This window comes from Ovis aries, chromosome X, assembly GCF_016772045.2.
Source record: "Ovis aries strain OAR_USU_Benz2616 breed Rambouillet chromosome X, ARS-UI_Ramb_v3.0, whole genome shotgun sequence".
In the NCBI taxonomy this organism is placed as follows: domain Eukaryota; kingdom Metazoa; phylum Chordata; class Mammalia; order Artiodactyla; family Bovidae; genus Ovis; species Ovis aries.
The window spans coordinates 107,419,639-107,444,207 of record NC_056080.1 but is presented as its reverse complement, the minus strand read 5'-3'; the positions used below and the strand labels follow the sequence as shown (position 1 = coordinate 107,444,207).

The 24,569-nt window shown below is 40.0% G+C and overlaps 1 protein-coding gene across 5 annotated transcripts in view; it reads right to left on the bottom strand.

The window, feature by feature from the left end:
* GRIA3 (glutamate ionotropic receptor AMPA type subunit 3) overlaps positions 1-24,569 on the bottom strand; it is a 311,045-nt gene that overhangs the window by 86,827 nt on the left and 199,649 nt on the right. For all 5 annotated transcript variants that reach the window (XR_009598794.1, XM_012107364.4, XM_042242468.1 and 2 more), the window contains 2 exons: positions 8,975-9,136; positions 4,738-4,905 (listed from right to left, as the gene is read on the bottom strand). Coding sequence is in view for 4 of the 5 variants with exons in the window: in XM_012107364.4 (XP_011962754.1) it covers positions 4,738-4,905; positions 8,975-9,136 (330 nt within the window). In the remaining variant the exon portion in view is untranslated. The remainder of the gene's footprint in view (positions 1-4,737; positions 4,906-8,974; positions 9,137-24,569) is intronic.

The window sequence follows — 24,569 nt, the reverse complement described above, 5'->3', positions numbered from 1 at the left end:
AAATGCAAAAATTTTAAATAGCACCACAATATTGCCTTCTAAGTTCTTTGCAATGAGGTCTATGGACAGATCTTGGAATATTAGAGAACATTTATCTTGAGCCAATGAGCTATATCCACCAGATCAAGTCTGCACAGATCTTCATTTTCTCCCCAGTATTTTGTAAGTATGGCTTTTAATGAAACTCTTAGTGGTGTAACAGGCAGTTTCTTTTTTATTAGAGTATAGTTGCCTTACAATGTTGTGTAAGTTTCTGCTGTACAGCGAAGTGAGTCAGTTATCCACATATATCCCCTCTTTCTCCATTTCCTTCCCATATAGCTGACCACAGATCGTTGAGTAGAGGTCCCTGTGCCATACAGTAGGTTCTCATTTGGTATCTATTTTATACATAGTATCAATAGTATATATATGTCAATCCCAATCTCCTAATTCACCCCACCGTCACCCTTTCCCCCTTGGTCTCCATATATTTGTTCTCTACATCTGTGTCTTTATTTCTGCTTCACAAATAAGATATCCAAATCATTTTTCTTGATTCCACATATATATGTTAATATATGATACTGATTTTTTTCTTTTGACAAGCAGTTTCTTATATGATACAGTAAGGGCCCTGCTACTACTTTTTCAAGGACTTGAAATTTCTACCATCAGTCTTTTCTGAAAAGAGTATCCCAAAGAGTATTCTTAACTAGGATAATGTGTCCCTCTGGACTGTGAGTTCCTTGGGGACTGTGACTGTCTTATCTTAGTATTCTCAGTGTCTGAACATAAACTGATTTCAGTCACATGGGCTCTGAATTTCCTGGATTCATACCATAACTTCATCACTTACTAACTGTATGACCTTGGGGATGTTCCTGAATGCTTTTGAACTTCAGTGTACTAATCTGTAAAATGGGAAAGCCTCATGGTACCTATCCCACTGAGTTGTTGGGAGGTTAAATGAGCTATCCATATGTCATGTTTAGATCAGTGTCTGGCATGTGCTGAGCATTGCAATACATGTTAGCTCTATTGATAATAACTATTATTATTAATCAAAATGAGTTTTGTTTCTAATTCTTGAGGGGTTTGCACATTTACCAGCTACCATTGTAACAGGACTGAGTTTTTCCTCTTATTTAACCTATTCCTAGCTACAGACAGGTATGGAGAGCTAGGTCATGGAGGGATAATCTGTAGACTGATAAAATTTGTTAAGTTAAGGGAATCAGGAGTATTGAATGCTACAGAAAACAGAGGTGCTGGAATAGCCTGAACATCTGGTTGGGATGCCAAATACAGAGGCGTGGATAGCATGATTTTTCCTTGGTCCAGGTCCCATATTATGAACTAATAAGAGGCTACCTCTAATGGGTGGAGATATTTCCTTACCTATTTTTTACAGTTCAAGGACACTGGATGAAAGACCTCTAAATATGGCATTATTGTTACCCACTTGAATTACTCATCTGGTGAGTATGGGTCAAGGAATTTGCTTCAGAGAAAAAGAATCTGTCTTATTCTCCCACGATGAAAGGATGGAATACTTTTCATCACTTGTAGCAAAATGACAAGCTGTTTGTTAAGCAGGTTGGAAGTGGTAATAGGCTTGTGCGGCAGAAGAGAAAATTGACGGCAAATAGTAGTGAACATCCTTTTAAAGAGAGGGGCCTTGTTCACCACCTATAGGAGACCTTGGAATATCTGCTGAAGGAGAAATGCCCCCATGTGACTTCCTGAAGATAAGACAATTGTCCTACTGACCCAACAAACCTAAGCACTACTGTCAGCTTAGGCTTGCAGAGAAGGTGGCATCATGCTTCTGGTTAAAGAAAAGATTCTTTGTTGAGGGATGGGTCTGATGTATGCACGAGGGATGGGTCTGTGATGCATGAAGGGTTCTTTACACTCTATTTTGAGCATTGAACTCTGGGAGAGGAGATAGGTAGGGTAGAGACACTGGCAGAGGAATGTATTAAGGAAATCCTTCATTGCTGAAAATAGCAAAGGCTTCCAGTCTCATTAAGAATTGTGTATTTCTAAAGATTCAGCCTATCTGAGCATGATCTGCAAACTGGACAACAGCCTAGACTGATTAGAACTTTTGGTGAGCACAAGTTGAATTGGACTACCACTCTGAGAGAAGTCTATTTTTAAGGCTATGAATGTCAGTGACAGTTTCCCAATCCTCTCCACCCTGCACCTCAGGCTATATTAGGTACTTCTCCTCTGGGTTCCCTTAGCACTCCATGTGGAACTTCACCATAACATTTAAATCATCTATGTATTTCCGCCTCCCCTGCTAGACTGGGAGCATCTAAAGATGGAAAGGGATTCTTTTTCTGTGTTCTTGGCAACGAATCCAGAGCCTGGGATAAAGCAGAGGTTCAATAAATGCTTACTGAACCAGTGGACAATTTTCAATGACTTAGAATTGTGACATATTTCAGTAGATCACGCTGAGGCTAATCTTTGCACTGTTGGTAGACTGTAGGGATAATCATTACCCGATCTGCAAGTGGCTGTAAGGTTTTCAAAAGCACTTCTTTACATATTAGCAATTTAAATATGAGTTCCCTCATATTATTTCATGTTTGCATATTAACTTGGAGCCTGATACATAGTTGTTGGTACTCAGTAAATATTTGTTAAATGAATGGTGTGATTATTTATTCATTAAAACAGGCCCCTTCGGAGCCTCTATCAGGCAATGATTTTGTTTGCCAGATTTCTTTGAAGGAAGAGAATGATTGATTGAGTAACAACTATGTGCTAGTCACAATGAGGGATGCTTTTTCATCATGCATTCTCACTTTTAATTAACTTAAATAAAATGGAATTTCTTTTAGTACGGTCAAGTCTTTAGTGCTTTAGGCCATCCTCTCTAGTATTCCTCTGAAAACCAATCATTTGTCACAAGGTAACAGGTACTTTGGGAAGAAGCTGATACTCTCAAGCCCCTCTGAAGCCATAGGCTGGCCTATAGAAAGAGGAAAAACATCTTTCCTGTTGAGTGTCTGATCATGAGGGCTTGGGGAGGAAGGTTACTTACCTGGCTTACAGCTTGAGCTTTATCAGTGAGTCAGACATCCAGAAACAATTTGTGCCATAATATGATCAATCTAATTTTTGTCTTGCCAAATTCATTTTTCATCCTTCATTCTGGTAGCTAGTTTTGTATTGGGGGAAGAGAGTCATTTGTGTCATGAATGGGGAGTCAATTGGAGATGCTGGCACTTGCCCCTTGAGGTTTTTGTTGATGAAAACTCCTTTTGATTCACTCCAAGGGAGTTTTATATTTCACTCATCATTATGTTTCACCTGACAATACAAATCTTGTAACAGCTATGAAGGTTGAATTTAATTAACTGCTCTTCAAAAACTGTGCAGTGCTACCTCCATAAAACTACACTCAGGGCATTTGTTAGGGAACTGACATAATGACATAAAAATCTGCATGATGGGAGAATGAGTCATATCTCTTTCTTGGAGAGACACACAGGGGCTACTAACCCTTTTTGATTGAATGCTTCCAACTTGGCAAATTGAAGGCAGCAGTAAGAGAGCCAACTACACAAAATGATATATGTTATGAGGCCATTACAGGCTCTTCGTTGCTGGGTTGTGCACAGAATCCTCTTATCATTGTTGATCTCTTTGTTGATTTGGATATTCCAAACATCAGGATAATTAAAGATGGAGAAATAAGAGAGTCTTGTACGGCTGAAGGCTCATTTTAATGCAAGCAGGCATATGTAGCATAACGCAAAATATTCAGGAAAGATCTTTTGCTTGGAAAGCTGCACTGAATGGGTGATGCTCCTCCTAGTGTGAATAATGGAATCTGTTCAAAGGATACTGCTCAAAGCCTGAAATGCTCTCCCACCCAGTAACTACTAAAAACAAATGACCTATTTGACTGTCTAGCCATTGATTCCTTGTACTTTTCTTTAGGATTTTTCTCTAAGGCATTGGGGAAAAGTCTCTTAAGTAGGCGTAAAAAGGGATCGTATTCCTGCCTCTCACCTTGTAGAATATAGTATTACAGGTTCTTTTTGACAATAGAAACACTATCACACTGGCTCTATTCCACAGTCCATCCAGGATAATAATTGGCTGATAAGTCAGGATGCCAGTAATGTCTACCTTGAAGTTAGGAGGTTCCTAGAGAATACCCCAGTCCCACTAAGTAATGTCATTTTCTGGAAAGTCTGAGTTTTTGGAAAGCCATTTTCATATTCAATCTGCAACTTTCAAGGATATTGAGCTTGATTTACTCTCCACACCAGAGTACAGAATGAAATATTCATTTGCCCTAAATTTACTGATACCATTTTTTAAGCTTCAAGGAAGAACCTTCTAGTTTTAGAGGCCTAGATTTTGATGAATAAATATAGATGCTTATCTTTATGTATACTTTGAACAGTCTATAGACTCTGATCCTCTTCCTTTTAGGGTGTCTTTTCTCAGGATTGAGGGCCTTTTGGGTCTTTACAAGGTACCCCCAGCTTCCCTGGTGGCCCAGATGGTAAAGAATCCACGTGCAACGCAGGAGACCTGGGTTTGATCCCTGGGTTGGGAAGATCCCCTGGAGAAGGGACTGGTAACCCACTTCGTGGCCTGGAGAATTCCAAGGAAGAGGAGCCTGGTGGGCTATAGTCCATAGGGTTGCAAAGAGTTGGACACAACTCAATGACTTTCACTTTCACTTAAGGTATTCTCACCCCAATTACCCATTGTGGGCATTACCATTTTCAGAGCTCGCTCAATATCAATTCCTTGACTCCAGGGCACAGCAGGGTTTGCTAAGCAGTCTCCAGCACTGCCTCTCCGGGACACGTCCACTCGCTGCCTCCTCAAGTAGCGGAAAGCTTCTGCTATGACTAGTATTGCATCGTGCGTCAGCGCAGATGTGTACTGAAATAGACGTACGGAAAACAAGATATCATGACAAACGAGGCTCTCCAAATTTGCCTCGTTCCTTATTTTCATTCATTTCCAACTCTTGTTCTATGAATTCACCCTCTTAATTATTTGAATCAATGGATCTCTCTGGGAAAGCCTGACTTTGATCCATTCTAGAATGATGCAGCTTACCTCATGTGCACACAGGTTAGGATTATTGAGATCAAATGGATCAAGGGAATCGCTCTCTTGTTCTCAATGCTGTGTTTTGTATTGAGTGAGTGACTACTAAAAAGGCCAGGTCCTTTATAGAGAGTGAAATATGTGGGAAGTTAAAGGATGGCATATGTAGATTGGAGAGGAAATAGCATATCCTAAAGCAAGGTTGGGTTATTGCTGTTTCTAATAGAAAATTCAGATCTGGTGTTTACTTAGGGGAAAATGGAAATAGCTAAGTTAGACAGCTTGAAATTAATTTGGAGGGAAACATTAATCATTTCTGTCTGGACCATGTTTCTGGTGAACTGGGACTTCTGGCCAGCAATAAATCAGTTTTTGGTTCCTGGGGGAGGCGGTGGGATGGGGGGAGGGTAGTGAAATCTAAAGCTGGTTTTCGATGGTATAAAATTACAATTGTTCTTGAGTTTTAAATCTGATAATGTTGACAATTCATAGGCAATGCTTCATGATGCTACCTTTTCCAAGCAAGAACAGTTTCAAGAACAGTTACTGTCTATTCCTTGGATAAACTGTACTGATATGCTCTACTAAGGATGAGGCCAGTCATTTAACACAAGGGATTTGATTATCTGCAGTTGACATGGTGGATGCCTTTTCATTAACTGAATCAACAAAGTATGATTAAAATAAGCTGGCCCCTGTTTTGCAGGGGTGATAAATACTGGTAGAATATAGAACTCTTGATTTTTTTAAAAAATGAAACTAAAAATGCCCTAGAGGGAATTGTCTCTCTATATAGTATGTCCCTATACAATTGTGAGTGAATACATTGTCATCTTTACAGCTATCAACTTACTTTTCTGACTTTTCTCATGTTACTTTTCTTATATCAATTATGACAGTAACAAGGGACATATGTTCTTTCATGAAAAAAACAATCTGCACACTACATACAGCCAACATGGCAGTGATTTTTTTTCCAGCTGACTGCATAAATTGTCAGCAATCTTTCTATAGTCCTCTCCAAGCCATGCCAAAATAGCTATTTAGTTTTCTACTTTTTAGGCTTCTACTTACTAATGTGTGAGTATCTAAAAAAAGCCCCCAAAGGAAATGTTCATAAAATATAGACTAAATTAAGCATCAGAATTTTAATTTCTAGACAATTTTATTTCTTAATCAAATATATTGTCCATCATTTTCTAAAGCAGACTTTTTGTCTGACTGATGTAGAGCAAGGTTCCATAATGGGTACTGCAAGTCAAAGTAATCTGAAAGTTGTAACCATCTGTTGAAATATTCCATTTTCCTAAGTTATTTGAAGGGTTTTGCTTATAAGCCTGAACAGTTCCTCTTAGTAAATTCTGATAATTTTGCATCATACATATTATGAGTTACCAATGGATAATCCAGAGCTGAGATTGTCTTCTTTTCCTTTTGTAGAACTTCTACAGCTTCTAAACAGGCATAAATGACTCTTTAGTACCCTTTTCAGACTTTTACTCTTGTCCATTTTTTTTGTGCCTAATATAGTGTCTGACACATTGTAGATACCCCTAAAATATTGACTAAATGAATTGTTTCCTTCTACCTATTGCCTGCTAAATCTAAGGATGGCAAAACAGTGGATTGGCAGTTATATCAAAATATGTTTGTATAAGCTCACCTAGATATATGGGCAGATTTAGCCCATAAAAAGATTTGACTCATTAAAGAAATGCAAATCAAAACCACAGGGAGATATTACCTCATACCTATGAAAATGGCTGTTGTCAAAGAGACAACAGTAAGTACTGGTGAGGATGTGAAGGGAACCCTCATGCGCTGCTGACAGCAACATAAACTGGCCTAGTCACTGTGGAAAACAATATGGAGGTTCCTCAAAAACTTCAAAATAGAGCTGCCATATGATCTAGCAAGTCCACTCTTGGGCATATATCTGAAGGAAATAAAATCACTGTCTCAAAGAAATATCCACATCCCCCATGTTCACTGCAGCAGTATTCACAACAGTGAGCACACGTAACAAACCCGTGTCCATCAAATCATCAAATGGTGAATGGGTAAGGAAAGAAAGTGATACATACCATACACGTATATACTCATACGTCAACTATGTTTCAGTAAACATATACATGCGTGCACAGAACACAATGGAGTATTACTCAGTAATCCATCAAAAGAAAGAAATCCTACAATTTTTGATAGGCAGAGGGCATTATGCTAAGTGGAATAAGTCAGAGAAAGACAAATACTATATGATTTCACTTATATGTGCATCCTCCCCCAAAATGAACTCATTAGAAACAGAGAACAGAGGTGAGGGCTGGGGAACAGGGAAAAATGAATGAAGATGGTCAAAAGGTATAAACTTCCAGTTATAAGACTGATAAGTTCTGGGACTGTAACGCATATCATGGTGACTATAGTTAAGAATATTGCCTTGTAAATATTTTTGAAAGTTGCAAGGAGAATAGATTTTAAAAGTTCTCATCATGAGAAAAAACTGTAACTGTGGTGGTAATGTTAACTTATTGTGGTGATCATTTTGCAATGTATACATATATCAAATCATTATGTTGTGTACTTAAAACTAATACAATGTCACATGTCAGTCGTACCTCAATAAAAAAATAAAGTCATCATCTTAAAAAAGAGATTTGACTACAAACGATCCATCATAGGAATTGTGGCCATATTTACTGAAACATATGAGGCCACTGGAAAAATCTGGCATGTACGAAGTAATCACTATAATCAGAGGACCACTTAACTACTGCATGGCTTAAATTATTTTTTAAAAAAGGTGTTTAACGTATAACTTACAACTTTTCTAGAATATATCAATTGCACCAGGTAAGGTCGCACTTGTATTATGTTGATGTGACCCACATAGGGTGGTCCTGCATGGGTGATTCAGAATGTATCTCTTTCCTGTCTATGTGCCCACTGTTCCTCTTTATTGTATTCTTTCCAGGGAGGAAAGATGTGAGGATGAGCATCTTGAAACCATAAGACAGGAAATGTCCTCTCCCCTTTCTTTTTTTAGGGAAGGGCCTTGAACCTTGGCTCTACTTTGATTCCTCATCTAGATCACAAGGATCCCACAGTCATGGTACATACATGTGTTCACTGTATCAGGAAGGAAGAATTTAAAGTCTGTTTCATGCTTAAATCAATGCACTAAGGGAATGGGTTACTTAAAATTCATTGGAAACATCCTTTGTGTAACATGAATAACTTTCCCCCATTTATCTGTTTTAATTCCTGATTTTAAAATAATAGGATTTCTAGCCATAGGGGAACACGAGTGAAAAATGTGCACTTTAAGCATAACTTTCTGCTTTTAATGTTCTTATCTTGATTTCATGAAAACGAGCAACTTAGGTAATCTAATTATTTAAAGACACTTTTGTAGGCAGGAAAATATTTCCATTCAATATATGCATGGGCAACACATACTCTGTACTAGAACCTAATTCACTTGGGTGTTCTGAGATTCATGAAACTTATTAACACAAAGCAATCACATCAATAATGTAAAATCTAATTTTCCATTTCAGACTATCAATTTTCCTTACCTATTCCCACTGCCCCTACCCTTTGTCCAATTTAGGTTCTTTTTAAATTGTAAGTTATAAGCATATTAAAAATGAAATTCATTGAAAAATTAAGTTACCATTTTCAAACACTGGGTTTAAAAGAACTCCTTCTCAATAGCTTCTTTATTTGCGAATTTAGTTTTCAAATGCAGGAGCATCACCTGCAGTTGTGTTTTAGTATCCTTGAAACACTTCTGAGGGACAACCACTTGATCACCCGATAGCCATAAATATACAAAGGCCATACTAAGATGCTCTGGAAAGCTGGCCTAAGGTTTCTACATGCTGTGGAACATTACCTTTAGTGGTGCATTCTTGGCTTCAGGAAATTCCCTTTCATCCAGCCTCACCCAGCGCTGAATGAACTGCTGAACCATAGGGTTTTCGTTGTTGACAATCTGGAATCCTGTAATGTTGGCTCCCCCATGCATGACTCTTTCTAGCAAAATATCAGTAAAACCCTAGAAAGAGATTGAGAGAGAATTGTGATTGTGAGAGGTCATGCATTCTTACTCATTGTATCTGTTACAATGAATGCTAAGGAAGAAATGAAAGTTCCTTTCCCAAGATCCTTCTTTAGCAATAAAAAAAAAAAAAACCCTGGACACATGGTTACATGTCAATTATATCTCAACAAAAACCAAAATTGCAACAAACAAACAACCCCTGATACAGACTAATTCTTAGGGTACTCTGAAACTACAGGCATGATGGAGAAAATATACATCCTTCCATTTTAGTGCCCCTGTTTTTATTTGGTGTAGTGGCTGAAAGGACAAACATCAGAGTCAATTTTAAGTGAATGTTTTTATTTCTTTCATTTACCTATATATTTTAATATTTCTTCAATGAATACAAATACAATGATTCATATAACTGGAAACTGTTTAAAAAGTTGGCCCTAGTTAACATGCCAAATACAGCAGATTGCTTTTCAGATTTGAATGATGAGTAATTTCAACATTTGTAATTTACAAAAATGCCAGAGTGAAACTGACAGCTTGGTTGTATATGAGGGCGAAACCCCCAGGGTATGTCTCATATGAGTCCATGAATGAGCTTTGACATCTACTTCATAGCAGCCACCATTTTCTTCTTCTTTTGTTCTGGTGTCTCTCTGTTGTCTCTGCCACCTAAGCCTCCTGAAGGAATCTCTTCATGTTCCTATCATGCCATCTTCACCTGGGTATCATCAGTTCCACTGGGCATTACTATTTTCTGAGACACTTCTCCCAGGAGTTCCTGCTATTTCTGCTGGATAACTGTCTCTTCCTAGTTGCTTTTGATGCCCTTAGGTCCTCTGTAGGTTGGAGCCAATATTTATATTCATAAATAAATTTAAAGAATTCTTTCCCCTTCCTTTAGATTCTCCTTCCCAACATTTACATATAAAATTGTTTCAAAAATAAAGTTGAAAGAATTATACAGTGAAAATGAAGTAGTCACTTCAGATTTCACAATTACCATTTTTCTCTCCATCCATCAGTCCATTTCATTTTTTGGATGGTTTTCAAAGAAAGTTTCAGATGTTAGAATACTTCATACCAAAGACTTTAGCATGTAGGTCGTTAACTAGAGTTCAGCACTTGAAGTTTTCATCCTTCCTTTCCTTCCTTCTTCTGCTTCTTCTTTCTTTAAAGGTTTCATGTTGATGTATGGCAAAACCAATACAATATTGTAAAGTAATTAACCTCCAATTAAAATAAATAAATTTATTTAAAAAATTGAAAAAAATAAAGGCTTTCTTTTTAAAGTCTTTATTGAATTTGTTTTAATATTGCTTTCATTTTTTACATTTTGGTTTTTTGGGCCCAACGTATGTGAGATCTTAGTTCCCCAATCAGGACTGAACCTGCATCCCCTGTATTGGAAGGCAAAGTCTTAACCACTGAACCACCAGGGAAACCCCCCTTTCTTTCTCTCTTTTGATAAAATTTATGTCCAATAAAACGCACAAATCTTAAATATACCACTCAATGGGTTGATAAATGCATACACTATATTACTTAAATCCCTACTAGTTCTCAAAAGTTGTCTTTTATTTTTGCATTCTAAGTTTCCATTGAAGTTTAATAATCATATTGAAAATTGCACACATCTTTAAGTATAGGCTGATGAATTTTCACAACCTGAACGCATGAATGCAACCAATACCCAGAAGCCCTGCTCTTGTATGCCTCTCTAGTTACCATTCTGATGCCTGCTTCTTTTAATTCTATGTTTCTTTAGTATGGGCAACAAGGCAATCATAGAAAATATTTTAGTGAAGCAGCGTTTTCAGTTATTACTCTTCACCCCATTCTTCTTCCTTTCATATGTGGGATATGAGCCAAAGAGTTTGCATCACTGAGAACTATTCCTCCTTTCCAATGATCACAAGATGTTTTTAAAAAGAACATTAATTTGTTAGGATGAGTTTTTCTCCCAAAGGTCTCCTTCCTGAAATAAACAAAGACTCAATGATCTCTCCCATTTGTTCCCCTTTGCACAACAATCAGCAGAAAGGCTTGCTTGTGTGTAAAGGCTCACAGAGGCTCCAGATGGGGCTTAAGCCTAACTATTATCCAACTCCCAACTCTTACCCCCTAAACATACATATAAATAGAGAGCCGAGGACAAAACTTCAACAAATGGCTTTAAGTCATTTGCTGTACCAAACCATATTTGCCAGTTAAAAAGTATTACACAAGAGCATTGAGCAACTGTCCATCTGTCTGCTGGTGGGGGTTCTTGTGTTGGCCTGAAAGAGGGAGCCCCTTTCTTTGAAAGAAAAGGATTAAGAAAGCTTCTGCCACCATCTTGGTCCCCAGGGTCAACGGCCATAGTCTGCCCTAGGAAATAGTATTTTCTGTGCCATTTATACTTTGGATAAGCCTCACACTCTCACTTTCTTCATACTATAGCATATTAAAATGGCAACACAGGATTAACAACAGGAAGGGCGAGAGAAAGGATCCCAGGAATCTCACATCTGCCTTAAGGCCTAAGAGCCAGCACTTCAGTCTTGTTACTCACCACGGCACCCCCCAGAAACATTTTACCTCACTACCTTTTTCTCAGCAGAGACACTAAAAAGAGGGGTCCAACTTAAATTTCTCTCACCGATCACCTCCACTTGCTCTGCTCTGCCACACAGGCCCCATGTATTCCCGCTTGGCTGTCTTCCCCCCTGTTGAACATACTGTAATTTGGAAGCATCTCCATAAGAACACTCTGCACTCATGTTTCTACCTCACAGCAACCATCTCACTGAGGACCTAGAAGTTTCTGTCAGCCCATGTTTTATGACACACATAGCTGGGATTATGTTCTGGCACTTCTCAGACTGGAATAGCCTGGAATGCATCCTCAGCAGCACCAATCAACCCAGGGGAAGGTCACCTCAAATGGCTTGTTCATCTGCCAGCTTCCCTGAGGGCTGAAACCCATCCACATGGGCAGAAAGCCTAACACAGCCCCATGGACAAAATGGAGAGAGAAGTGTGGTAGAAAAAGAAAGGAGAGGGACTTCCCCTGGTGGTCCAGTGGTTAATACTCTGTGCTTCCACTGCAAAGGGGCACGGGTTTGATCCCTGGCCGAGGAACTAAGATCCCGCAAGCCACACAGTGCGGCCAAAAATAAAACAAAATAATATAAAAAAACAAACAAAAAAAGGAGGTAATAGATTTTTAGGAAGATGAAAGGAGAGATCTTACTGCTAAAGGGCAGAAGTAGGCTGGCTCCTGGTCCTACATCTGCCTCTGTCCTATTTGTGTACAGTTTGTTTGTGATCTCTTATCAGATTCTACAGCTTGAATGTTGCCCCGGTGCCCAGCATTTAGATGCAGTGAGTCACAGTTCTCAAGGTTGAGATAATCAAGGCTGGATTTTCCCTAATCCCTCTGAAAAAAACACGAATGCAGCAGAGCTAACCAACAATTATCAAGGACATAAAAGGGAAAAAGAGAAATCAGGCAAATGGTAGAGAAGGGGATTTAAAGAAAGCTGTTCTGGCTAAAGGCAGGAGTTGATTGTCCATCTATTTCTAACACATTTTTTTTTTTAAGAATTTTCTTCTGGTATCAACTATTGTTAAATTACATGATTCAAATGCCACTGACAATTCATAGGATTGTAAAAATTAAAGCTTGATTCTTTCTATAGCCTCTTCAGACATACACTAATGCAGCAGAGCTGACATCTAACACACAGGAGGGGAAAGGAGGAAAGAAAGAGAAGGCTGATGGCAATTCAGAGTGAGGGTCTGTTTAAAGGGCAGTTTTGGTTGGATTCTGGTCTTTCTCCTCCTCTCCCATTTGAAGGCACTGCAGCATCCCATAATAATCTTTGGATTTTTATGGTTATGACACTTGTAACACTAAAGGCAGGCTGAAGATCCCCCCAAACCAATGTAAAGACACACAACAGAGGTGATGATACAACATCCAAAAAGGAAAATGGAATCAGTGAAAGAGTGGGGGTAAGTGTATGAAGATGGATGTTAGGAGAGAAGTATGGACTGAGGGGCAGGGGCTAGCTCTCCTGCTCCTACTTCTCCTATCCCATTATTATTATTATTATTATTATTATTATATTTAAAACCAAGGTCTTCTTTGATAGCTCAGTTCATAAAGAATCCACCTGCAATGCAGGAGACCCTGGTCGATTCCTAGGTCAGGAAGATCCACTGGAGAAGGGATAGGTTACCCACTCCAGTATTCTTGGGCTTTCCTTGTAGCTCAGTTGCTAAAGAATCTGCCTGCAATGTGGGAGATCTGGGTTTGATCCCTGGGTTGGGAAAGATCCCCTGGAGAAGGGAAAGGCTACCCACTCCAGTATTCTGGCCTGGAGAATTCCATAGACTGTATAGTCCATGGGGTCGCAAAGAGTCGGACATGACTGAAACCAATAGTACTAAATTTACTTTTAAGAATCAAACTGGAGATTTAACACATCTTTCTCAATTACTGACAAAGCAAATAGAAACCAAAGACACAGAAATGGAACGATTATAATAATAACATTTGGATTCAAGAGATTATCCCATTATTTTAAAGCATTTCACCCATTCATTACCTCTGGTTAGATCTCCTCCTTAGGCTGGTGAATCACAGCCTTCAAGGTGGGAAAGTTGAGACTGACTTTCTTAAAACCTCTCAAAAGACATTAACACAAAATAAATGATCAACAAACATGGATGGTAAAGGGGAGAGTCAGTGGAAGAAAGATGGAAGTTAGGAGAGAGGAGATGGCTAAGAAGGGAGATTTTGCTGGTTCCTGGTCCACCTCCAATATTTATCCCATTGCTTATTTATAGAAAATGTTTCTAGAGTCTATTATCATGTAAAACCATAGATGAGAGTTGGGGCTTAAGGCTACCCACAGCTTCAGTGAAATAACTAATGCAACAAAGGTGACCAGCAAACATACAATAAGGAGTCAGGAAAAAAGAAAGAGGAGTGGTAGGAACTGATAGTGTGTTAATAAAAGATGGATTCTGGCTAAAAAGTAAGAGGTGCCAGGCTACTGGTCTTCTCTGCTATCTAAATTTAAGACACTGCATTTTCCTAGAATATGTTGCTGGATTTTAGTTGTTGAGCTGGTCATACCCCCTCATGGTGTTTATATTGAGGCTGTGTATCCTTGAAAGCCATGTAAAGACACTGAAACAAAACGAAATCAAACCATGCAGGGTATATAAAACAGGGGAAAAAATGGTGCTGGCAAGGAGTATTCTGGTATGATAGGGGAAGTTAGGAGAAATGTCCTGAGTCAGGGGAGGAGCTGGCTGGCTCCTGGTTCATTTTCTCGACCTGTGTGATTATTTTAAGACATCTTATTCATCCATACATTGAGACCGTGAGATGGGACTATGTTTGTCTAAAACTCTAAGCAGACCCTAATGCAACAGAAATGACCTTCAACCATCTGGATGATAAAGGGGAAAATAAAAGATGAAAGTCAGTTATAGAAATTTCAAGTTGAGGTTCAAGTTCTAGCTATGTGCTAGGTTTGCCAGAAGGACCGCCTTCCTGTGCTCAGTTGCTCAGTCATGTCCTTCCATCTGTATTCAGTTTGTTAATGCAGATACTGTTTCCTTCACAAATTGCTACAGTCTATGTTTTATGATTTCAAAATTTTAATTGAAGTATAGTTGATTTACAGTGTTGTGTTAATTTTTTCTGCACAGAAAAGTGACTCATCTCTGTATGTGTGTATATATTGGAGAAGGCAATGGCAACCCACTCCACTACTCTTGCCTGGAAAATCCCATGGTGGAGGAGCCTGGCAGGCTACAGTCCATGGGGTCACAAAGAGTCAGACACAACTGAGTGTCTTCACTTTCACTTTCACATATAGATACATATATATATATATATATATATATATATATATATTCTTTTCCATTATAGTTTGGCATAGGATATTGAATATAGTTCCCTGTGCTAAAAGGTAGGACCTTGTTGTTATCCATTCTATATATAATAGTTTGCATCTGCTGTTTCCATGCTCCCAGTTCATCCCTTCCCCCCATCAGCCAGCAACCACAAGTCTGTTCTCTAGTACATTCTATCGTTGTAAGAGTCCAGTCTATGAGGATTGTAAACAGAGGCCTGATTTTCCCCATAGGCTCATCAATGACACGGATGGGGGAGAGGCAACCACAAAACATTTAGTGAGCATGAGGATATCTGTTAAAATGGTGTAAAAGGCATAAACTGAGAATCACAGTTATTTTAGGACTGAGGTTCTAGATCCATGGCTGGAGGTGTCTGGTTCCAGGAACTCCTTCTGTAATAATTTTCATTTTGCAAGACACCCACAGCAGTCAAAGTGGTAAAGTTAAAGCTATGAATCCTTGAAAACAACCTAAAGGCAAGAACACAGACAAAAGGCCAAACAACAGCCAGAATGTCTGAGAAGGGCAATAAAATGATGGTGATAGAGGGGGACATAGTGGCAGGATGATGGAAGTTAGAAACGGTCTGACCACACTGATGAACCTATTTGCTGCTGCTGCTAAGTCGCTTCAGTCGTGTCCAACTCTGTGCGACCCCATAGATGGCAGCCCAACAGGCTCCTCTGTCCCTGGGATTCTCCAGGCAAGAATACTGGAGTGGGTTGCCATTTCCTTCTCCAATGCATGAAAGTAAAAAAGTGAAAGTGAAGCCGCTCAGTCGTGTCCGACTCTCAGCGACCCCATGGACTGTAGCCTACCAGGCTCCTCTGCCTATGGAATTCTCCAGGCAAGAGTACTGGAGTGGGTTGCCATTGCCTTCTCCTATTTGCAGGGCAGGAATAAAGAAGCAGAAGCAGAGAATGGACACGTGGAAACAGAGGGTAAGGAGAGGGTGAGACAAGCTGAGAGAGTAGCTTTGACATATATACACTACCATGTGTGAAATAGACAGTGGGAAGTTGCTGTATATCACAGGGAGCTCAGCCGGTGCTCTGTGATGACCTAGAGGGGTGGGGTGTGGGTGGTGGGAGACTCAAGAGGGAGCGAATATATGTATACTTATGGCTGATTTATGTTGATATACAGCAGAAACCAACACAACATCCTTCAGTTAAAAAATTTCCTCATAGATTAGATTCTGCCAAAGTGGGGTGGGGGGCCGGAAACTAGTCTGACTGCCATAGATCCAGTAGCAGGGGAAAAAACGATGAAGGGGAGGGAGTAGGATGGGAGGTATTCGAAGTCAGTGCTTCCTGGTCTTTTTTTTTTTTTTTTTTTAATTACCTTTTGGTGATCTTCGGTTGATTTTTTCACCCAAACTCTATACTTTGGGGAATTTTGATTTCCTGACCTCCATAAACCTTATTAAAAAACTGATTGTAACAGGTTTAGCCATCCAGCACCAATCTCTAAGAATTGCTTTGTTGCTCAGCCGTGTCCAGCTCTTTGTGACCCAATGGACTGTAGCCAGCAAGGCTCCTCTATCCATGGGATTTTCCAGGCAAGAATACTGGAGTGGGTTGCCATGCCCTCCTCCAGGGGATCTTCCCGACCCAGGGGTTGAATCTGTGTTTCCTGCATTGCGGGAGTAAGGAGAGTGAAAATGGATATTGAATGGGCACCTCTGGCTGAATGATTAGTTTCCTGGCCAGTTTTTTCTCTCTCACTTTGTGATCTACAAGAGGGACTTTGCCATTTTGTTTGTTCTTTTAAGAATTGAAGTCTCTGTCTGGCCTCCCTGAAGCTTTCATCAAATTGCACACAGATTTTATCACCTAAAAGCCATTAGGTAAAAATGGAAAAAAAAAGAAGGAGCAGGGGTAATATATAGAGACAGATATTTTTAGGAAAGTGCTTCGGGCTAAAAGGAGATGTTTTATGCCTCCTAATCCCCCATGTCCAGTATTTGGGGATGGTCACCCATAATCAGCTATGTTGGGAAATTAGAATCCCTAGTTGCCTAAAGCTTCTGTAAAAATCAAATGAAGGAGTTAGGCTTTCAACACTCAAACCCAAAAAGTAAAAGAGGAAAAAGACGGGATTGCAAGGGTTAGGGAGTAATAAAGTATGCATCCTACTAGCTGTCAAATTATTCTTACAGCCAGCTACCTAAGACTCCACTCCTGAGCTGCTACTTATTCATTGATCTTTATCATGTGACCTTTTCCGGAAAGTTCCATCCTCACTCCTCCCTGACAGAAACACCCATGGGTAAGACAGTTTTCTCAGTCAGCCATGTCTGAGCAGTTTCATGAGGCCTTCCCACACATGCCAACTACCCCCACTCAGGCTTCATCCAGCACCACAGGCCCAACTTCCTGTTTATCTTGCATTTCTGACCCTGTCCCCTGAGTCCTGCTGTGAGCAGAAGTAATGCAGTGACCAGAGAGCAATACATGTGAACATAGATGGAGTTTTTTTATTCTCACAAAATCCTTGTCTTTAGAAAAAGCACATTTGATTACAATCTAAATATGTGATAAGTAAGTTTACAAGTTTTTACTTCTTAACTCATACCTTTGGTTCAGAACAAAATTAACATTTAAAGTTCTTTAAGCCTTTTTAGTTTGTTTTCACATTTGTTTCAGGCTTTAAGTGCTTGTCCCAAGTACGTCTTCCAATAGCAACTGCTTGTAAAAGGGCAGAAAACTTGTATTTTCTTATTTAATGCATGCATTTAAATGTCAGTTCAGTTCAGTCACTCAGTTGTGTCTGACTCTTTGCGACCTTATGGACTGTAGCATGCCAGGCTTCTGTCTTCAAATGCAATTTCTGTACTGTGAATTCTGTTTTCCTCACTGAACTTTACCTGCTATTAAAAATTATATATCTTAAAATAATATATTTTTACCAAAGACAAAATGTGTTCCAATAGATTTCTTTAATATTTTTGTGGAAAAGGATAACTCATTTTGTTTTCTTTTAGAATGTTCAAGTCGAATTCATGCTGAATGAGATACCAATGAATTTCCAATTAGAACCTTTCTTATACTGTAGAACCCCTTTTTCTGTCTACCCACTAAATTAACTTCCTTATTCCAAGTGCATCTTAAAAAGAATGTGCCCCAAAGAAAAATTGTTATGTTCCCTTAAAATCTCTTCTTCTTCCTGTATCCTTTCTTTCAATTAGTGGCACTTTAGGCCAATTGGGTCACTAGGTATGGGGCCCAACCACCTGGTTTAAAAAAAAAAAACAAAAACTCAACAGATGAATGAAGCACCGAGTGAGCTTAAGAGCCACTGGCCTAGATCATTGTCTTGGCTTCCTAGCTGGTTGCTCCAGTTCTTTACTTTCCCAGTTTATTCTTTGCATAATAAATTTATCTTCCTAAAACACCCATTAGAGCATAATACTTCTTTCCTGAAATCACTGCAATGACTCCCTACTTTCTACAGACATAGTAACATCTGAATATGCTGGCTTGACCTTCAAGGATTTCCATTATCTGTTATCTTCAGTTCTCTTGGCCTTATCCACACCTTTTCCTTCAACAGGCCTCATGCTTTCACAGTCTAGCCAAATCATGCCCTTCTAAACCTTTGTATTTTTGTTTCCTCTGTCTACAAAGGCCCTCACTTCATCATTTAGGGCTCTGGGTGTCTACTGGAGTTTCACTCTTCAAGCACCATTTCAGTTAGTAAATAATGATGAAGAAACATCTTAAAGTTGCCTCTGTATTCGCTATCAGTTAGTAAGGCCAATTGTGCCCCTCTTTTGCTAGTTATTACATAGGCTCTGGCACATCCTAACTGCTTATGGGCTCTTGTCCTCCTTCATTGTCGCATGTCTTCCTGTGCTTTCCATGTAATACGTTTATGTATAAACTCCACAGTCTTATGGCTAAGTGACTGCAAGATTCCAAATCCCCTGCTGTACTAAGAGGAATTTCTGTTGAGCCCATCTTATTATTTAATAGGGATTTTAATAACTAGATGTGATGATCAGATACTCAAAGATTTTTTGTGTCTAGACTAGATATCAAATTCTAGTGCGCCTTGCATTTTACCAATTCTGTTTGGTTGAAATTGTATTTTATTTTCTTGTTTTTGTTTTTTGCTCACTGCCATGGTGGTCTCCTTTCCTTTGGTTGGTCCAGTAAATTATGTGCAGAGGGAGAGATTAAAGGAGATGAGAGAAGGTAAAGAATGGTTGGAGGCAATCCTGCTCACAGGTAGGGCAAGTTGAAACTCGACTTTCTCACTTCCTATGTTCTAAGTATCTGTACACTTGACTATTTGCCTCTGTGCAACGAAGGCAAGATTTGTTGGCAATATGAATATCATCTCCAGAAGTTAGATTTGTAAGTTTTGCTATATTTCATCAGTTGGAGTGCTTCTCAGTCACACCACATCTTTATGAGCCAGTGCACTGTTGCCCACATCTGAATTCAACAGTATAAAACCAACCATGACCTCTGTGCCCAATTCAGGGCTGTGAGCTATTGATATGGAGAAGGCAATGGCACCCCACTCCAGTACTCTTGCCTGGAGAATCCCATGGATGGAGGAGCCTGGTGGGCTGCAGTCCATGGGGTTGCTGAGTCAGACACAACTGAGCGACTTCCCTTTCACTCTTCACTTTCATGCATTGGAGAAGGAAATGGCAACCCACTCCAGTGTTCTTGCTTGGAGAATCCCTGGGATGGCAGACCCTGGTGGGCTGCCGTCTATGGGGTCACGCAGAGTTGGACATGACTGAAGTGACTTAGCAGCAGCAACAGCAGCAGAAGCTATTGGTATGTTTGATTAGTTCTCCAAGGTCATCTTTTACAAAGACATTAGTCCTACAACTGACATCCACACACAGAGTGTCCCTGATTTGAGAACAGCCAGACAACTTAGTCTTCCAAAGATTCAAATGACTCTGGTATTATCCTGTCTCCCTTGATTTATTCATGTGATACTGCAATTCACTTTCCTTCTGGTAGTGTAGATAATTAAGATTTGGAAATAAATATATTCAAGGCTTACTTTTAGAGTACTTCATTTTAAGATATTACGTGAAGATTTCCTTTACGCAATGTTATTGTTAGGGTACATTTTGTACAGAGAGGAAAGCAGAGACAAGATAAATTGGGTGACTTTCATTGAGTTGATGGTAGATTATGGGTGAGAAATGAGAAAGGTGGCTTGCCTATAGGAAAGATAAAAGCAGTAGAATGAAGGGTGGAAGGCTGCCAAGGACAAGCATCTATCTCACAATTTGGATGAAGGCTGGCTGTACCTTTAGTGCCATCTGAATTGTTCATCTGGGTGATGCTTTGATAGGGAAATGAATAGTACTTGTGGTGACTCAAGTTATCACATTGCTAATGAGAGACACAAGTCTTTTTCTAGAAGCAGACACATCCTCCTGAGAGGGTGCAATGTATGGAGTTAAAGATTACACCACATAAATTAGCGCTTGATTAGAGGTTGCTTGTATTGTTCACTCCCTGTTTTATTCTCTAATCCAATCAACAAACATACGTTGAAACCTAAGTGCTATCTGTTGGTATAATGGTGAGCCATATCAAAATTGGTCCCTATCCTCACAACACTTTAGTCCAGTGAGAGTTATTTGTATACAAATAATTATGAGTTGACATAAGTGCAATTAGTGGGGAAAAATAGCCACTGATCTCTTTCTCTTTTTAAATTGGGTTGTCCAAAAGGTTCATTTGGTTTTTTTTTTTTCTTCTTCTGCAAGTATGTGTAGACTGGTGCTGGTCTGATGTTTGTTACCAGTGTGAGATGATAGAAGGTAAGAAATTGAGTGTAAGCCTTTATAACAATTTGCCAGGGTAATATGGCTGTTGAATCTAATACTAAATAATTGTGCATTATTTTATGTCATTTATTTTATGTTTTTTAGTCATTTATTTTTGTTGTGCTTTTATTGTGTGAGTATTTGGGGAGAAATCTGGCCTTTCTTTACAGATAGTTTGAGAAACACTGTTTTAGAGGATATGATGTGAGGCCCTGGGGGAGAAAATAGAATTCTTTCAATATATCTTGCTAGAACATTGAGTAGGAAGTGATCTTTCCTTGTTAATTTCAGGGGGAGGAAGGGATGACTATAATGGAGGTGTTTTTGTACAGGGGAAATGAGAGTTGCAAAGTTGGCTACTTCAAGCTGACAACAGCCTGTACCTTTCTAAATGCACAGTAGGACATTGGACCCCCGCCCAGTCCTGGTTCCTCATTCCCTTGATACTCTTGCGTCCTGTCTCTGTTTGGAGAACATCAGTCCTGCACCACCAGAACACTTGTGTACCCAGGGTAGGTGACCGGGCTCCTGGCACTGGGGACCAGAGGGAGCTCAAGCCCTTGCCTGCAAGGCCAGGCTCCAGCCGAGTGAGCTCTGTGTTTACATGCCATCTGCTGAGGTGTCAGAGATCACAACACGTGACTGTGAACATTTGAATTTTTTATTTAGACTATTAAAAATGGAAGAACGAAAGAAGGGAAAGAGTAGAAAACAGAACAAGAAGGCCTGGGAGGGGAAGGGAGCAGAAGGGAACAGTTGTTACTGGCAAGCAAAACAGCATGACCCAGTCTCATTCAAAATTGTGTTCTCTTTAAACAGAGTGGGCCCTCTCTGTTTCAGGTACATCCCAAGATCTGGTGAGCTGCAGAGGTCACTTGTTCGAGCTTAGGTTACTCCTGGATTCTTCTTTGGGGTTCAATTTTTTGAATAATGCTTATGTCTTAGTAAAATTTTAGAAAAATTAGATACAGTCTAGTAATCCCCATCATTATTTCCTGGCAAACTAATCATATGAATGGGGCAGATGGGGAAGGAAAGAGAGAAGAGAGAGCAAGAGAAAGGAGGGGGATGAGAAAGCAGGGGAGAGGACTGTGTGTGAGAGAGAGAGAGGGAAAGAGAAGGGGGAGAGGAGGGGAGGGAGCGAGAGAGAGAATGAATAAGAAATGAATGTGCCATGGGGACTGATAGAGATGCTGTCCTTGTTTTTTTTTTTTTTTTTTTCAGCCTTTTTCTTTCTGATTACTTCACCCTCATAAATTTATAGTTTATACATCATTCATATACATGTATGTCTTTGCAAATGTTCTTTTGTGACCTTCGTGAGGCTGTCCTTCTGTCTCACTGAGATGCTTGAATGGGTAAAATGAGAAGAGCAAGGTGCTCTTGGTAAAGAGTCTGACCAACGTGGATTGGAAGCCTAGCTTGGTAATGGATTCGCCGGGAGACTCTGGACAAATCATGTGTCTTTTTGGAGGCCATTTCCCAATCTCTAAAAAGCTTGGGGAAGTGAGTAGGTAAGAAGGCTCTTCTCACTGGAGAGATTAAAGAGAAAGTCTACATAAAACCTGTAGCACAGCAGGGTGGCATCTCAGATAGTTTCCTTTCCCCTTTCTCCCCTGGCACAGTGGCTAACTTGATCTCCTGCTCCCACGGCCCCTTACGACTTGCAACCAAAACTGCATTACTTGCTCCTGTATGGCTCCCAACTGTCCCCAACCCTGGGATCAGTCTCAGCCTAGGCAAGGAAACTGTCACATCTTCCATGGTTGAGTTAACTGGTGCAGGACTCAATGAGTCCTACTATGTCTCAGTCTCACAGGGGCACCTCAGATGCTTGGAGATTTTTGTTTTATTTTGGGGGCTGGGTACTGAATATCTATTGTTGGACCATCTCAACCCAGATCCAGTTTGTGTGGTGTGTGTGTGTGTGTGTGTGTGTGTGTGTGTGAACCGTTAGACAGCTTTGATGGATCCTTCAGAGCTGCAGCTCTGTTTAGATTGTAACTAAGGGCACTCAACACCTCTCTTGGCTTTTGCCCACTTGGACTGACTTGAAGTCTGCCTGGTGACTTGATATTCCAAGGCTAATGACGCACTGGTTGTGCTCCCCCACTTACATCCTCAGGGTCCACCCAGCTGCTGTACCTAAACTTTCACTCCAGGCTTTCCCTTATCCAAACAGACCCTCTAGGAGGGAAGAAATGAGGAGCTGGAAGTCACCCTCGCATGTTTTTCAAATTTTAGTCTCTAATATACCACCTTTGGGGGCTTCCCTGGTGGCTCAGTTGGTAAAGAATCCGCCTGCAATGCAGAAGACCTGGGTTCAATCCCTGGGTCAGGAAGATCCTCTGGAGAAGGAAATGGCAACTCACCCCAGTAATCTTGCTTGTGAAATCCCATGGACAAAGAAGCCTGGTGGGCTACAGTCCAGGGGGTTGCAAAGAATCAGACATGACTTAGCGACTAAACCACCATACCACCTTTACAGTTTTTTTTTTTTCCCATATAAGTGGATCATCTGAACTATTATTTACCTCATATAGTTTCCTTATGTTGACTAAGTTTTTTAACCTAAATACCTAATTTAGCCTCACACAATTGACAGGAGAGTGAATCTTTTTCTAATACACACTTAATATAGATGCAAAACCAATCAGTCTAAGAAGTTTGCTATATATTACCTAAAATCGTCTCATGTACAAATATACTTTGGAGAACCTTGATCTGGTCTATTTGTTCATTTTATAGATGAACCAGGTTCAAAGAGGTTTCACTGTCACAGGCTAGTCAGATCAGTTCTTGGGACTCAAACCTTCCTCCGAGCTCCTGGTCTAGTGCTTCCCCCCCATTATGCCTAGGTTAGTCTAGGGTTCTGCATACTATTATTGATATATATGAAACAAATCACAATACTCAACATGCCTGGGAATGCAGTGGAAAGGATCCTGATCCAGGACCTTGCCAGGAAAGAAAGAGACGTTGCTTCACTGACAAATTGTATACATGCTGGTTAGCTCTGGTACTAAAGTAGAGAAACATTTCCACCATAAAAAGAGTTCTGGAAGAGGAAATAACAATCAGATGCATTTATTTGCAAAGCAGAAATAGAGACATAGATATAGAGAACAAACGTGTGAACACCAAGAGGGGAAGGGAGGGCAGGATGAATTGGAAGATTGAGATTGACATATATATATATGTGTGTGTGTGTGTGTGTGTGTATATATGTATATGTATATATATATATATATATGTATATATATATATATATATATATACTACTATGTATAAAATTGGGCTTCCCTGGTGGCTCAGATGGTAAAGAATCTGCCTGCAGTGCAGGAGACCCAGGTTCGACTCCTGGCTCGGGAAGATCCCCTGGAGAAGGAAATGGCAAACCACTCCAGTATCTTTGCCTGGAAAATCCCATGGACAGAGGAGCCTGGCAGGCTGCAGTCCATGGAATCGCAAAGCATCAGGCACGACTGAGTGACTAACACTTTCACTTTTACTTTCATGTATAAATTAGGGGCTCCCCTGGTGGCTCAGATGGTAAAGAATCTGCCTGTAATGCCGGAAACCCAGGTTTAATCCTTAGGTCAGGAAGATCCCCTGGAGAAGGGAGGGGCTACCCACCCCAGTATTCTTGCCTGGAGAATTCCATGGACAGAGGAGCCTGGCAGGTAACAGTCCATGGTGTTGCAA